The sequence below is a fragment of the Schistocerca gregaria genome, chromosome 8 (genome assembly GCF_023897955.1).
Source record: "Schistocerca gregaria isolate iqSchGreg1 chromosome 8, iqSchGreg1.2, whole genome shotgun sequence".
NCBI lineage: Eukaryota > Metazoa > Arthropoda > Insecta > Orthoptera > Acrididae > Schistocerca > Schistocerca gregaria.
The window spans coordinates 495,025,455-495,042,941 of NC_064927.1; the positions used below are offsets into that span (position 1 = coordinate 495,025,455).

The 17,487-nt window shown below is 41.8% G+C and overlaps 1 protein-coding gene across 6 annotated transcripts in view; it reads left to right on the top strand.

Moving 5' to 3' along the window:
- Positions 1-17,487, top strand: part of LOC126285457 (putative fatty acyl-CoA reductase CG5065) — a 375,357-nt gene that overhangs the window by 203,254 nt on the left and 154,616 nt on the right. For 3 of the 6 annotated variants that reach the window (XM_049984865.1, XM_049984859.1, XM_049984861.1), the window contains one exon: positions 3,620-3,676. The exons of the other annotated variants lie outside the window; for them this stretch is intronic. Coding sequence is in view for 1 of the 3 variants with exons in the window: in XM_049984859.1 (XP_049840816.1) it covers positions 3,620-3,676 (57 nt within the window). In the remaining 2 variants the exon portion in view is untranslated. The remainder of the gene's footprint in view (positions 1-3,619; positions 3,677-17,487) is intronic. 6 annotated transcript variants of the gene reach the window in all.

Sequence of the window (17,487 nt, forward strand, 5' to 3'; positions counted from 1 at the left end):
TGCCTTCTTTTACTCAAGTCGTGCCACGACCTCCTCATTATTTACTCGATCTACCCGAATAAGCTACAGCATTCTTCTGTAGCACCGCCTCTCAAAAGCTTCTATTCTTTTCTCGTCGGGACTGGTATCATTTCACTTCTGTATAAGGCTACAGTCGAGAGAAATACCTTCAGAAAGGTCTTTGCGACACTGAAAATTAATACTAGATGTTAACAAATTCCTCTTTTTGCTTTTAGTATCCTTTCTGCTTCGGCCGTGTTCAGTTATTTTGCTGCCCAAATAGCAAAACCCGTCTTTTGCTTTTACTTTCTCATTTCTTAATGTAATTCACTGAGCGTCGCCTGGTTTAATTCGCCTGAATTTCATCTTACCTTTGGTGATGTCCAGCTTATAACTCTTATCGACACAATATCCATTTAGCTTAGTTGCTCTTCCAAGTGTTATTAAGTCTGCTTTTGTTCTACAGTATTACTTTTACTGTTAACCGGTTTTCGGCTTACATTTGCTGAGTCTGTCTGAATATGGCCTTGTAAGCTGAAAACCTGTTAACAATAAAAGTAATATTGTAGAACAAAAGCAGACTGCTGCTTTTCATTTATTATAATGTTGTTCTACCAAGAACCGACGGAAGATTCTGTTAACATGTTATTAAGTGTCTGACAGAATTACGATGTTATCGACAAACCTCAAAGATTTTATTTCTTCTCTGTTGAACTTCCAATTCCTTCTGCAAATTTTTCCTTTGTTTTACATTCTGAATGTACAGGTTGAATAACACTTGGGAGAGGCTATAAGTGTCTCGCTTTCTTTTTAACCACTGTCTACCTTTCACGTCCTTTGATGCCTGTAACTGCCGTCTGGCTTCTGTGCAAGTTGTATGAAACCTTTCACTCCCTGCGTTGTATCTATGCTACCTTCAGAATTTCAAAGAGTGTGTTCCAGTCAACATTGTCAGTAGCTTCCTCTAAGTTTACAAATGCCATAAGCACAAGTTTGGCTTTCTTTAACATGTATTCTAAGGTAAGTCGTAGGGTCAGTGTTGGCTCGCTTGATCCAGCATTTCTTCGGAACCCAAACTGATCTTCCCCGAGAATGAGTTTCAACAGTTTTTTCCTTTCTTCTGCATCGAATTCGTGTTTGTCTTTTGCAATCATAAGCCTGTTAAACTGATAGTTTAGCGTTGTTCACAGTTTGCAAATCTTCACACCTGTCAGCATCTTCATTTGGAATTGGAATTATTATATTCTTCTTGATGTCTGAGGATGTCATTCATACGTCTTGCACACGAGGTGGAATAGTTTTGTCATGGCTCGCTCCTCCAAGGATCTTAATAATTGTGGGGCCCCCGTTTCGACTTCAGTCTTTAAGTACTCTGTCAAATTCTGTTCACTGTGCCATATCTCTGAACTCATATCGAGACTCGATCTTCATCTACTTCCTCTTCCCTTTTTATACTATTCCTTTCAACTTTATTTTCCTATTGTAGCTCTTCTAGATATTCCTTCCAACTTTCAGGTTTCCCTTCTTTACTTAGTACTGGTTTCCCGTTTGAGATCATGATATTCATACAGTTGCTTCTCTTTTCTGCAGAGGGCGCTTTGAGTTATTCTGACGTTGAACGTTATGATTTGGAACATGTCAGCTCAATAAACTAATGAAGAGATTTATATAGCTAGACTTCGGCCATTTACGGATAGGACTATGTAAGGTATTACTTATTTTTATTCAAGATCTTATCTTTGTTGTAAATACAATGACCAAGAAATGGGAACTACAGTCGGCAAATAAAATCACGTCTACAGTCTGTGAGACATCTTAGTTCTCTGGATGGTTTGTCAAAAAGTGTTATAGCGTTGTGTTTCACTTGGCTTTTAGGCAGTATTATGTTTATATACAGGAAATGTATTCGCAGTTGCGAATACGGGCAACATACATCAGTGAAATAGAATGACAACAATGAAAATTTGTGCCGGATCGGGACTCGAACGCGAATTTCGCGATTGTTGCGAGCGGTCGCCACGGCAATTTCGGTTGCCCGTGCACGCTTCATGGCCACACCCAGTCTTCTATATCTCGTTGTCCATGTGTCATCAGCCTGCTCTCGTACACTTATTGGAATCCCCATATTTAATCGAAAGTCGCTAGCCTGGTATCGGCGGATAGATACGATATTACACTGCCCCTATTTGTGAGAAGTACGATGCATTGTTCCTTCGAACATGCTTGCACATGTCAGTGAATATCAGAAATACTAACTAACTCTAATCGACTCATAACAACATGTCGTCAGTTATGAAAGCAGAGTGAGATTTTAGTTAATATTACTAAATATTTAAATAGATATCGTTAAGGTACACTTCCGAGGATAATTAGTTTCTTTTCTGTGTAACAAATACTTCTTGTCTAGATGTGGATTTATCGTCGCGTGTTATCCATTAGGGACTATACGAATGAGGATATGCAAAATCCAATAATCCGACTTCCCGTTTCCAGTATTGCCAACCACCATTGGGGAACAAGTTTAAGGTGTGAAGATAACAATGTTCTGTTTCATATTGTCACCAGTGACTAGGATATCCCGTCACGAATAGGTTACCAGCGGCGGCATTCTCTAGGCGCGCTGCATTCTGGGTGGGATGGCTGAGGCACTCCATTCGGGAGGACCGCGCTTCACATCCCAGACCGCTCATTCAGATTTCGTTTTCCTTGGTTTCCCTAAGCCCTACGTTGCTTATAGAGAATACCGTATGTTTCTTTCGAAAAGGATTACGCAGACTGCCTTCTCACTTCCTTCCCTAAAAGTACCTTGCGCGTCGTCTCTAATGACAGCTTAAACAGCTAACTTTCCTTCCTTTTTATTTCTGAGCACATACCTGTACAGTACAGTCACAGCGTGTATTGTGTAATCGCAAAGGACGTTATTACTTGAGACGTCGCTTTCAAACATAATTGTACTGGAAAAGAAAGTGGGTAGGATATTAGTGCCAAGGACCAGATTACGTGTCTGCCAGATTAGTTTTCAAGGGCGGCTTTGTAATGAGGTCAGTCGCTAAGGAAGATAGGAGCTTAGCGCCCGACCCCGTGGCTTAGGTTGCTAGCGAACAATGCCATACGAAGTTTACATTTATTGGGGTATAACGTCGACATCGAAGTCACTGTTAGATTGTGTTGTAACAAAGCAGTACAGGGCTGAGGCACGCGATCGAATGCGGTTTTCTTGCAGGAGTCATCCCGGTATTCGCCTGAAACTGAGGGACACAACGGGAAACCTTTATCAGGGTGAACTGACTGGCGTTTGAACTCCGTCCCTCTAAGCGCCTGAATCACTGCGACATGTCGCTCGCCGAGCTGCAAAGTGTTTTTGTGTAACAGACTATACTGACGAACAGTAGGTGGGGTAATAAGGAAATTGAATTAAGAAAATGCAAAAGATACCATCGAATAACTATTTAATGAGACAAGCAACCACCTATGTGTAGAATACGTGAAGGCTTGGACCTATTCTGTACCTGATTACGTTAGTTTTATCGTTTTTGGACTAACACTTGGATTATTATTGCCTCTCTAAATTCACATTCAGTGTTAACTTACCTGACTACGGTTTTTTTCTCTGTTTCAGGTAAAACGAGTACGTGTCAACAATCAGCTCTTTTTCGCTGTAGTCGCCAGACGCTGGGTATGTTTTTAAGTTTTACTTTTTTGTTGTATCTAGCAAATTGTCCTCCTACTTCAAAGGTGCTTGCTAAACCCAAAGGTGAAAAAAACGGTCAATCACTGGAACTTAGTGTTACATGAAAATTGCGTAACTGTTAACCATTGTTTTGAGCTGCAAATCTAGGACTAGCAACAACAATGATGTTATGCTACGAAACTTTCCAGGAACTTGTTAGCACACGGCAGCCACGAAACAGCCACAATTTTTGTTTTCAAAAACTTATTTTTGTTCTGGTTCACTATATCGAAAAAAACACCGTTAAGGCGTTGTGAAGTCAAACATCCATCGTCAGGCGATTTTCACGCTTCTATCAAAACGTGCGGGACGTCGGTTTACAGATGACTTGCCCTGCAGTAAATGGAAAATGACAGTTCAAAAGTGCAATAATGACGGTTGCGCTACAGCCTCGTATTAGAATGCTTCTGAAGTGATATGATAACCTGCTGAGATATTAGTTTACGTTGTCTTTCTCAAACGAATAACATTCACTTTCTTCATGTTTTCACATACACTCCGAGGGATCTTTATTACTGTTCACCTTTGTTGGGCAACAGCAGAAATTCTGTAGACGACCTACAACTTTTTCTCACTTATATTACATAAAAAGCAGACTCAGAATAGTGACAGAGTACATGAGCGTCAAACATGCTGCTATTCAGTGGTGCGTCACAAAGATGTGGCACTCTAGGAGAAGAAGATAGCTTACAATCATGTGTGCGTCCCTATCTTGGAATGTTTCTCAAACGCACAAGATCCATAAGTGGACAAGCAACGGATACTCTATGTGGGTAAGGAAGGTTGACATGAGTGACATAGGGTCTGTTTCACTCACGGGACAGCGCCGCGACAGTGTTAGGGAACCAGAATTGCAATACTCTTGAAGACAGACACCAGTTACCCATAGAAAGCCTGCTTCGAAAATTTCGAGAACTGATATAAAGTGAAGGCTCTGCCCTAAGATCCACTTCCGTGTTGACTGTGAAAACAATAATATAGTAATTACAGAGGGAAGAAACAGTAGTGCCATTCCAAAGTATCCTCCGACAAAAACTTCACACTGGTTTGCAGAGTATGTATATATGTAGATACACAGATCGATAGATTGACTGAGGCACTGAACATCACCAACAACACAAGAGGCGGCAACGACAACAGCGCAGCAAAACACAAGCACCGTAGTGCGCATATGGCCCGAGCGAGTTGAAAAAGAACACAAATTGTAATATGTAATGTGCCGAAGCAGTGCCGGCTTTCTTGTTAAAGGCACCCTCGAGTGAAATTTGACCCCTATTACGTGGTGACGTAATCCAAAAATGTACTTATGAAATACTTATGCCAACTATGTGGATACTTAGTACTGAAGTCTCACACATTCGCAAATATCTTGCAATCGGCTCGTCTGCGGAACCGTGTTGACTTTGCTTCTGTTGTTGCATAACTGAATTCACCCACCCGTGTCAGTTTTCGCTGCAAGCGGCCGTTTCGGTTGCTTCGACCTTAGAGTCATATGCAAAACGAACGTGAATACTTAAAAAAAAAGTCAAGAACAACATGAACGGTATTTTTTGAAGAAAGACGCTTTAAGCAAATGTTCCAGGCTATCATTGACGTAAGTTGCATTCCATGAGTTTGTAATGCAACCATCATTATCTGAATTTTGAACTTTTCAGTTTTTGTGTGTCCTTGCTAGTCTCAGCTGTAAACATCCACATGTAAAAAGCATACAAGCTGTCTGACAATGATTGCATAAAGTGGAAGCCGGCTAGGTGTTTTTTCAGTGAAATGAAACAAAACCGAATTGCAGCTGGTTGCTCCCTGCCGTACAATGACAATATTGTGCATCGCGTAACAGCCACGGTATTCCAGTAATGCCGTTATATGACAGACTAGCATTCCAGAGTGCTTAACCGTCCCATTTGCAGCCACTACCGTGGATTTCTCTGCCCTCCCGCTTTCGCACGCACTCTGTGCGCACCGCATCCGCTGGCGCCAGTAGGATCAAAGTAGTGCGCAAACGCCGCTGCCGGCCGGATTATGCAAATTAATAGCACCTCCCCGCAGAGATTCGGAGCGCGTAAATCACGCCACACCAGCCATACGCTCTGTACTGTTACGGAAAACTGCGCCCGAATCCCCATTTGCGGGTACTCTGCGACCGAACGGCTGCCCGTTTGGTCATCGTATCGATGGGACCGCTATTTGAACGACCACTTGCAACTGAACGCTTATTCCTCGCGGAGCGAAAAATAAACGATAATGTGCGAGCAGTAAAAGTTCAGTTGAAGGAGGAAATATGGTACATTGTCCTAAAGTGGATAACGAGCAGCGGAATTCGAACTGAAAATAAATTTTTCTATGGTATCGGGACGTGGCAAAGAGCTGGCTGTTTTTCGTAGTAGTTTTCTGTGATTTTTCTGATAAGATAACTTAGCAAGGGTGCTGTTTAAGAAGCAGACTATGGTCCAGTAAGTATTTAAGCAGCGTTTGTTTGCCACATGGACGGAACCTCAGGGAACTGTGAGGTTATGAGACATTGTAATGTTTTGATGCCATACTTTTGGTTAAAACAAAGTTATCCATCCAGAAGTGATGTGAGATATTTTGTTACTTGTAATATATTGCTGTAATTTTCATTGGCGCATCGTTTCTTTTTCAATAGTGATGTATAGTGTGCCACATCTGCATACAGTACAGTCGAGTAACACACTCTCTGTAATCAATACTTCATACAGGCTATTTATGAGTTTCTAAATAACTTCCGAACTAAATAGAACTATTATTTTAGTTTTTTATTTCATCCATTATGAAATGGTTGATGAAAGTCCGCGAATGTGTGTCGTTTGTTACGTAATAACATTTGTTGTTGGCATTCAGGATTTTTCTTTATTTTCCGCACGGTGCGTTTCAAGATACCGTTCTTCTTATCAGGCTCGTTTTTTTTGTGTAATGCGATATGTTTTAGTCCTGATTTTTGCGATGTGAGTTGCTGCATTTTCTGGAAAGACACCGAAAAATGCAACAGCTGAGAAATTCCAAAAGGAGCGGCTAAAAATGTAACTTCATGCAATGTCAGATACGAATATGACCAAGATGTTGGACCTAAGGTTGGGGTTTGATCTAAAGTGCCCGGAACAATACGTAGGACGCCGGGAAGCCTTTGCAGAAGAGAAACAACAATAAAATTAAGGTCTGCTTCCAGAGGCTACTACAGAGATGAGGCTATCCGAAAATAACTAGACATATATTCTGTAGCGGCCAGAAGTAATGGATGTCCAAATAAGTGGTTGAAACGTGTGCTGAAAATGGATGAAAATCGCGCAACAAAGTTAGCTCTACTTTAGACGAAGCCGAAGTGCAAGGTGTCCCCGAAAGACGAACACCAGACAGGAACAAACCAGATGGCCTAGCACGTGGATACGGTTGTGACGACGATAACAAAATAAAAGAGCTCGTAGAAAATTGTCATTGTTACGACATTCCAAAACCTGCTCTTTAATCCGCTGGTTTGGTGAGTGTCTCTAGCGGTCGGTCGTGTTCTAATGCCCTAAGCCAGTGTTTCTCAAAGTGGGTCCGCAATACCCAGCCAGGGGGTCCGCGACGCCTAAAAATTGAAATCTGTTGTCATAAAATGTAACTCTCAGCTGTTACGCAAGAAGAGATTTTTCAGCTGCTAAAAATAAAGGAATTAGAAATTATACCTACTTTTGTAAATTTAAATGTTTCCCCACTTTGCTAAATTTCTGCCCTGAAGCTGGCCAACAGTTATGTAGCACTGTTTCAAGGGAGAGAAATTGTTTCTTTTCAGGGCACTTTTACAAGCCTAATGGCTCGAATTAAACATTTAGCATCAGAAATAGTGTACTCATTGCTTCGTACAAAGAAGCTTTAACCGCAAGGAAAATGTCCGAGGATTTGAAACTTGCTCTGCGTGAAGTTACAAAACTTATTAATTTCATTTAATCACCTTATCCGAATTCTTGTTTTTTCACAGTTTCATGTGAAGAAATCGGCAACGAACGCAATCAGCTTTGCTCACTTATTGAAGTGCATTGTTTCTCAAGAGGGAAGTTCTGTGTCGTTTCTTTGAGCTGCGTGACGAAGTGCACTCGTTTATTTTAGACAAGCAACGTTGTTTTCAAGCGAGAAACTGTATGATTTCTATTGGTTGCGCAAAGTGGCCAATGTAGTGGACATTTTCCCCTTTCTCAACGAATTTAACTTGGACCTGCAAAGAAGAAACGTTAATATCCTGCAGGTTGAGAGAAAACTTGAAACTACCGTTAAAAACCTGCAGATGTCGACAGTAAACAGTAAGAACAACGATTCATCATTTCGAGTGCTCAGGAACTTCTTTGATTCTTCGGGTGAAAAACTCTCTACTGAAGTCTTGAACACTTGTAAGACACTTTGTTAACATTAGCTGTAAGTTTTCGAGAATATTTTCCTATCCCACAACCTCGCATTCTTAGATTGAAGATCCTTTCACAAATGGCGAAATCTCTCTGACGCTGGTCAACAACTGCTATCCTTCAATAGAGGCATAGCAACATTTGATGCGTTTCCCTACAACTTAGTTGAGCAGGTCTTTCCTGCTCTTTGTAGTATTACAGTCTTAAAGCAAAATCATCTTAAATGTGGAATAGAACCTGATATTGATGGTAACAAAACTTAATCCAGATTTCAATGGAGTTATGGAAAAAAAACACAAAAATTTCATTCGTTACATTAGTGTCCTCAAATTTGGTACATTCATTCTGAAATGTATTTATTAAAAAAAAAATAGATTTCCAATTTCTGTATTATATTACTGAGTTTTCTGTATAACTGTACTTTTACTGCATTACTGTAAGTTACTGTATTTTCAATTGAAATTTCTTTCACTAGGTCGAGATGCCACACTGTCACATTACACGAAAAGCAGTTTGGTAACTAACGGCAGATTCATTCGTTGAGTGTTCATCTTGAAAACAAAAAAATGTACTTCCATAGTGAAAATGTTGGAAAAGCTATTGAGTCATGGTTTCTCTGGTCTCTTATGATGAATAATTTCAGTTTTTTTTTTCCACATCTGCTTCTCGCCGTTAATCATCCAAGTGTTCATAACCTTTTGCATGGAAACTGTTGTAATGTACTTTTCTTCGTTTTTCGTTGTGATCAAAGTTTTGAAACACATTAATAGAGCACTAAGCGTATGAAGACACTATCACAAACGGTACACAATAGACCAGTGTGCTGCTCTGGTACCTTGACGTTGAAATGTCTGGCCGCTTTGAACTTCCTAAACTGACAATCATGTTACTTCCCATCCCTTTCGAAATGTAACCATTTTAAGGGTAGACTTCACCTTAAAACTTCAAGTATTCTTCAAAAAAAGATTAATTGCTGTTTCTCATCTTTGGGGTGTTTACTCTTACATCCCAAAACGATTTGGCTGTATTCGAATTACAAGTACGTCTAAGAAATGTTTGAAATACGGATTGAGGAAGGGGCTGTGGCACACCGAAAGAGGCCGAAGATAATTTTTGATTTCTATCACCATCAAACAGAACCATCTTTACCCTGAAGTTCGTATAAACTCAAACTGGGAAAATCATGTTACAAGATATCTAGGAAAACTGAAGCGAAACAATTGGCAGCCAGTCGTTGGAAATCAATTCCTTTGTCTGTTCACGGTGTAAAAATAAATTTAGGGAATACACTGAAGTCCTGTTCAGTACAATCAACAAGCTTCAAGGAATCTGGTATCGGCTTACAATCTGATATCACTACCACTACCCCTCTTCAAGAGAACTGTGAGTACATTTTTATTTACAAAATTCAAGAAAAATACTACCTCGGCCTTGAAATTACAAGAAGCAACATCTCATACAAGCAGGAAGGGGAGGCGTTATGGTGCCGATGAGTTTTAATCGGTGTGTAGTAACAGTCATTATTTGATAAAATGTTAAAATCCATTTTATCATAAGTTTGTTTTTCTGAGCTCAGCACCAGCTCTTTATATCATAAACATTAATCAGTATGAATTTTTGCAGAAAGTGATCTTGACGTGTTTGCACACTTCTGTGCACTAGTGCTATCGAAAATGTAATTTGTTGATTTTGTCGTCACATTTTTGTACCGGTAATCGAAGTAAATTTAAAGACTGAAATTTTAAATAAACGCTGGAAACAAATTATTAATATTTCGCGTGCAATGAACATGCAGAACAGTAGAGCTGTGTCTTGTGAAAGTACCTACAAAATCTGGCATGTGAAAATTGTGGTGTGAGTAGCAAAAGTTGGTTTTCAACAATACCATTAAAATCATATTAAAAATTCAAAACTAGAAAACCAGTGAAGTTACGGTCTTCAAAACTTGGGTATTGCTACATCTTTACATAATAGACGCGATTTTAACATCTGATTGCGATCGGCAAAGTAGAAGACAAGTTTAAATTTTTGGGTGGAGTCTCCCCTTAAGTACTGCGCCATATTATGATGTATGTACTGTATGGTCATTACCCAGAAGGCACATCTTTTGCGAGGTACCAGTCGGCCGTGCTGCGCCACTTAACGACGCCTGACCGTCCCATTTTACCGCGCCCTCAACACGTCTGCTGTAGTCTACAACATCTGTTACCGGGAATTGGTTTTAACATATACTGCAAAGCTGCGACTAGTCGCTTTTTGTTATGACAACTTATTTTGCCCTTAACAGTTTCATGTTGGTTTGATGGGGTAACGGAGGGAGAAAGTATGGATTTAATTGCGTCTAGTTGCTCCGCGTTCCCGCTGCAGAGATTTTTTATTCTGCGGCCGCCCCATAGATTTTGATTCTAAGAACCTCTCAAGGAAATTGCAGCGAATATTACCTAGAAAAGGTATTGTGTCTTCATTAGGGGATATTTTACTAATTTCAAGAGACATTTAACCGACTTTGTGTCGTTTCCAGGGAACACCACGAAGAGGTAGTCTCTTTCAATCCACCATTAAATTTATTTACAGTACTTTCAAGATTGTCAGTGATTAAATTAAGCTACTTTTCAAAATTAACAAATTTCTCAATGACTGTGACGTTTGCTTCGTCATTGTAGCTCGTGTGCGTAGGCCACAGAAGTCGGAAATGATTGTAATATTTGCAACCGTTTCGTCAGTCGTCATTGCTGATTCTTTTTTTCCCATCAAACTGATGGCCGTGGTACTCTGCATCTTCTCGAAGATTTTTCACTAATAAGTGAACATTCAGATGACTTTACAAGTCCGGGAACACTTTCAGTTATGTAATGTACAAGAACTAAACATTGTACAGATGTCATGCCCGGAGCTCTGCTACATCACGTGCAGAGGCGGTACATACACCAGATCTTTAATGTGTCCTTGTTGGTGACTTATTATCGTACTTGGTTCTAAACATCCGTTGCACAGCTGTAGCACACTTGTTTTTGTGCAACTCCAACACACAGAAAGCTCGCTCGGCTCCTGAATTCCCCGTGTTTGCGACTAGCGCTGACTATCGGCAAGTTATCAAACTACGCTGTGGCGGTGTACATGAAAAAAAAAAAAAACCTTCATAGTTTCTTTTCAAAATGACATATGTATGATATCTGTACAATGTTTCGTCCTTGTGCAATAAATAATTGAAAGTGTTACCGGTCTTTATGTACACCCTGTATTTATTCTTCAGTTCGATCCTTCTGAGACGTTAATAGTGCTATGGCCCTTCCAATGCAATGTCACATCTCTCTTGGCTTACGTTTATTATCGAGTTATTTGTCCAAAAAATAGCCACAAGAGTACCGAAGCTTTTGGTTTTCAGATGTGCTCTCCTGAATACACGACCGACCGTAGTTCAACATTTCCAGGGAAGATGTGCTACAGCAGAACAATTATTATTTGACTGCGTATTTCCTCGTTTTGCTTATACGCTGGAACGAGACCGTCACTCTCAACTTGTTTGCACAACAACTGATTACAATGATGAATACATCCAGAAATCTCTGGTGCAGGAAACGAATTGTTACCTGCTTGGACGACGGCAATTTCCAGGGTTGCATCTGAGCACGTTAGTTTTAATAGCTTTAAAAACTGTTCATATGCTTTTCGGTTTTTATTTGCCAGGAAAGCTTAAACAACTGGAATGGTGTTTGTTTCCTTCCAAGAACTGTTAAGCTCGGCGAGGAGTATAAACAATTTTCCAAACTTTCCAACTTTCGCCAGAGTTGTTCATTTTATTAATAGTGTAGCCGCCAACAATATAAAACGCAAGGCGAGTCTGGCTTTATTAAGAGAACGAATCCGTTATACGCGTCGTGAGTTAGACGCTGTTGCCAGGAATTTATATTATTTACATCTGAAGATTGCAGCAAGATGTTCTTCCCTTAGCTGGGACTGGATTGACGGTGTATCCTGGGCCAAGGCAGACTGGGCTCACAGGAACAGTACGAACAGGCAAAGTGCGAAGTTTAGCCGACTCGTAACACGAAAGCCGCAAGAAGCTATCTCTGGACTATCCGTGGTGAACCTTACGGAGAAATCGTTTGACGATGCGACGATGTCAGTGCTTGCGAAAGGTTTAAACTTCGCCCCTACTCCTGCTTCACTGCCTTTAACGGATTTCATCAGTTCCATTGAGGAAGCCATTAGACGTCTCCCCGTGGATAATGCAGACGAAATTCGACGTGAATCTTGCCGAACGTTGTTGAAATGTGCGCGCCAGCTGAAAGAGCTGCTCTCCGCAGCCTCAGAGAAGATACTAGCACAGTCGTACTGCCTGCGGATAAGGGTAACGCCACAGTTCTTCTGACAAGGGAAGCCTACAACGAGAAGATATATTGTCAGCTAAATGATTCCACGTACCGCTGAATTGAAAAGGACCCAACAAGCCGAATATCAAGGAAAACTGCTACCCTTTTGAACGACTGTCCTCTACCTGAACAAATTATCAAGAGATTGAGACCACACAATGCAGTACCACCAAGACTCTACGGTCTTCCCAACATACACAAGGATGGTGCCCCACTACGATTAATAGTGAGTAATATTGGTGCTGCCACCTATTCTACAGCAAAATATCTGGCCTCACTACTGAAGCCGTATGTGGGTAAGTGTTGCCACCATATACGTAATTCCGAGGATTTTGTCAGTCGCTTGAAGGAAGTTAAGCTTAGCAGCTCGGATTCATTAGTCAGCTTTGATGTGGTCCCACTATTTACCAAAGTGCCTTTAATTGAATCGTTACATCTTATTGGTAACTTATTCAGTGCAGAAATGACGGCCTTGTTTGAACATATACTCTCCTCAACGTACTTTTTATTCAATGACGAATTCTTTGAACAAACATACGGCGTCGCCATGGGGAGCCCTTTGTCCCCTGTGGTAGCTAATCTCTTTATCGAGGACTTTGAGGAGAAAGCACTTGAGTCTGCTGTCTTAAAGCCTACGGTCTTCTGGTGGTACGTAGATGATACTTTTGTTGTATGGCCTCATGGCAGACAGGAAGTGGAGAAATTCCTTCATCATTTAAACTCTTTACATGAGAACATCAAATTCACGATGGAGATTGAAAAAGATGGCACTTTACTATTTCTAGACGTGCTAGTATACCGTAAAAATGATGGGTCATTAGGACATTCTGTGTACAGGAAACCGACTCACACAGATATGTATCTCCAGGCGTCAAGCTGCCACCACCCAGCACAAACAGCCGGTGTTCTCAGTACCTTAATACATCGAGCGCATGTAATATCGGACGATGAAAACCTCCACGCAGAATTAGAACACTTGGCGAAGGTTTTTAAAGAGAATGGCTACACTTCACGCCAAATAAGAAAGGCCATGCGCAACTGTCATAACAAGAAGCAGCGCACTGAGGACGCTGATGACGACTTTAAACAAACCGCGTTTCTTCCATACGCCGGGAATGTGTCGTAGAAAATAGGCCGATTACTGAAGAAGAATAAAATCAAGGTTATCTTCCGTCCACCAGCAAAGAACCGGGCCCTGGTTGGATCAGTTAAAGACGATTTACAGCTGAAGAAAGCAGGCGTCTACAAAATTCCCTGTGAATGTGGCTCTGCATATATTGGCTAGACGACAAGAACTGTCCATGAACGATGTACAGAACATGAAAGATACACCCGTCTGCGGCAACCGTCAAAATCGGCAGTAGCAGAACACTGTATTTCGTTGGGACATTCAATGGAAAACAATGGAACAAAAATTTTAGCTCCGGTTTCCGGATTTTGGGATTCCGTAATCAAGGAATCAGTGGAAATACGTCTTGCCGATAATCTTATAAATCGTGACAACGGCTTTCAACTGGATAAAAATTGGAATCCTGTTATTAAAATTATACATTCACAGCGGAATAGACAGCGTCATTCGATACTCAATGACTAGATGATCTTTTACTTTCACCACCGAGGCAGCACGTACAACTCGGCTATGCCGCGCATGTCAACACGTGCGCGAGAATCGGTATAAATACCGCGACTGCACCTAGGCTCTTCAGTAGTTGTGTACTCACCTGATGATGGCCGGACGTCTCTGGGCCGAAATATCGTGACAGAATGTCGACGGCATCCGGCTGCATACCCGGAAATTATTAGAAGAACTTTCCAAACTGCTTGCTCGCTACACTTGAACCTTCCATCCAGAAAAAAATAAATGATTGGCAGTTGATAAACACGCTTTTCCCCTTTCGCTGGCAAACACCAGTATTCTGTCGTAAGATCCCGTGTTATCATCTGCAAGTGAAAAATTGCTACCCTAATTCATCATTGACTTATTTTCTTTGAAGTATTTTCCTCAAGAATCCGTGTAGTTCCCATATATTTTCACCTAATGCAGTGTAACGATTGTTTCTAGTTCCTTGAGATGGTGATGATGTTATTAAGTCGTAGCCTCGATTTACGAGCTGCCCTTCTTCTTCAACGTAAACTCATGAAACTGTGGCGTCTGTTCTCTCTCTCTCTCTCTCTCTCTCTCTCTCTCTCTCTCTCTCTCTCTCTCTTTTTTCGGTGCCAAAATGTTTTCGCACTTTATTTGCTGCTTCATCTGGAACAAAAACGTGACTACCTTCCCCTATAATTGTGTTATTTTTTGTGGATAATCTTCCTTTGCATTTATTCCTTTTAAAGTTAACACAGCGGCAGTAAGTCACTTCCTGTTTGTTTGTATAGTCTACCATAAGCTGGGACCCGTTGTAATTCAGTAAAGGCTTTCCACTGGTGATCTCGCAAACCTCCATTATCGCAGCATTAAAACGCGGAACTCTACTTGCCAATCAGAGGCTAAAACCGAAGTGCTAAGCTCTGGGAGAAAGCCACGCACACTACGAACTGGTGCGGGGACAGGGAATTTTGCGCAGGAAACGGACTCTGGCCTTCTCCAGAATGCGTCCTACTTATGGAACACCCTGTCCACTACCTACAGTGTCCCGGGGGCCGTGCAAATGTCAGCGCATTCCCTCTCCGTACAAGTGTCAGAAACGCGGTGCTCACTGCGGACACACGGAGCGTTTGCGGTGGACGGTGCAGGCAGGCCGTGACGTAGAGAGCAGCTGGTTTCTTACTGCACCGGGCGCAGATTTCACACACTTTTGTATGGCCCCAGATTTCACTGGGCGCAGTTTTCATCCATGCCAGGCAGAGGTAAACAGAGGGAGAGGGATTAGGCAATCTATTCGCTCATAGAAGGACCGCAGGACCCGCCGATTAAACCTACCCTCTCCTCTGCATCGTCGTTCATCTTCCACTATTCACTGCGTGCCATCGGAATAGTTCGTGGTTGGCCGGCGCTGTTGGCATTCTCCCGCTGGCAATTGGGGAGGGGAGAGAGAGAAAGAGAGAGAGAGAGAGAGAGAGAAGAGAGAGAGAGAGAGAGAGAGAGAGAGAGAGAGAGAGAACGCGACCGCCGACCGTCGGCACGGTTGCAGACTGAAATTAGCTGCTGCGGAAATTACAAAAACGCCGCCCGAGCGCTCTGCCGTCGGCCGGCCGGAATAACAATTAACGATCGGGACGCAGCGCGACGCAACACGAGTCACGGCAGACCGGCTGCCCGTCTGGCAGTGTGGGGGGGTGAGGGGTGGGGGGGGGGGGCCGCCTAGGGGGGAGGACAGGACGACGGGAGTTCGGGGCGCGCGGCCGCAGTTTCCACTGCCCGGCTCCACCCCCAGTCCTGCCCACGGCTGCACGGCAACGCCGTTATACTACACGTGCACAAGCTCTCCCCCATCCAGAGCTCATCCTGTAAAAAAGAACGCTATCTCGTGCTGTCGAGATGTACGAGGTGTGTTCAAAAAGTAAGGTGACTTTACATTTTTATGAAAAATGATTGTTTATTCATCAATATTCATGTTGTCCCCTTCAAAGGAATCTCTCTCAGATACAAAACATTTCTGTCAACGCTTCTACCAGTCCTCGAAGCACTTCTCATAAGCACGTGAGTACTTCCATCGATGTTTGTTGTTGTTGTCTCCAGTCCTGAGACTGGTATGATGCAGCTCTCTATGCTACTCTATCCTGTGCAAGCTTCTTCATCTCCCAGTACTCACTGCAACCTACATCCTTCTGAGTCTGCTTAATGTATTCATCTCTTGGTCTCCCTCTACGATTTTTACTCTCCACGCTGCCCTCCAATGCTAAATTTGTGATCCCTTGATGCCTCAGAACATGTCCTACCAACCCGTCCCTTCTTCTTGTTAAGTTGTGCCACAAACTCCTCTTCTCCCCAATTCTGTTCAATACCTCCTCATTAGTTATGTGACCTACCCATCTAACCTTCAGCATTCTTCTATAGCACCACATTTCGAAATCTTCTATTTTCTTCCTGTCCAAACTATTTATCGTCCATGTTTCACTTCCATACATGGCTACACTCCATACAAATTCTTTCAGAAACGACTTCCTGACACTTAAATCTATACTCGATACTAACAAATTTCTCTTCTTTAGAAACGCTTTCCTTGCCATTGCCAGTCAACATGCTATATCATCTCTACTTCGACCAAAATCAGTTATTTTGCTCCCCAAATAGCAAAACTCCTTTATTGCATTAAATGTCTGATTTCCTAATCTAATTCCCTCAGCATCACCGACTTCATTCGCCTACATTCCATTATTCTCGTTTTGCTTTTGTTGATGTTCATATTATATCCTCCTTTCAAGACACTGTCCATTCCATTCAACTGGCCTTCCAAGTCATTTGCTGTCTCTAACAGAATTACAATGCCATCGGCGAACCTCAAAGTTTTTATTTCTTCACCATGGATTTTAATACCTACTCCGAATTTTTCTTTTGTTTCCTTTACTGCTTGCTTAATATACAGATTGAATAACATCGGGGAGAGGCTACAACCCTGTCTCACTCCCTTCCCAACCACTGCCTCCCTTTCATGTCCCTCGTCTCTTATAACGGCCATTTTGTTTCTGTACAAATTGTAAGTAGCCTTTCGCTCCTGTATTTTACTCCTGCCACCTTTAGAATTTGAAAGAGAGTATTCCAGTCAACATTGTCAAAAGCTTTCTCTAAGTCTACAAATTCTAGAAACGTAGGTTTGCCTTTCCTTAATCTTTCTTCTAAGATAAGTCAGAATTGCCTCACGTGTTGCAACATTTCTACGGAATCCAAACCGAACTTCCCCGAGGTCGGCTTCTACCAGTTTTTCCATTCGTCTGTAAAGAATTCGCGTTAGTATTTTGCAGCTGTGACTTATTAAACTCATAGTTCGGTAATTTTTACACCTGTCGACACCTGCTTTCTTCGGAATTGAAATTATTATATTCTTCATTA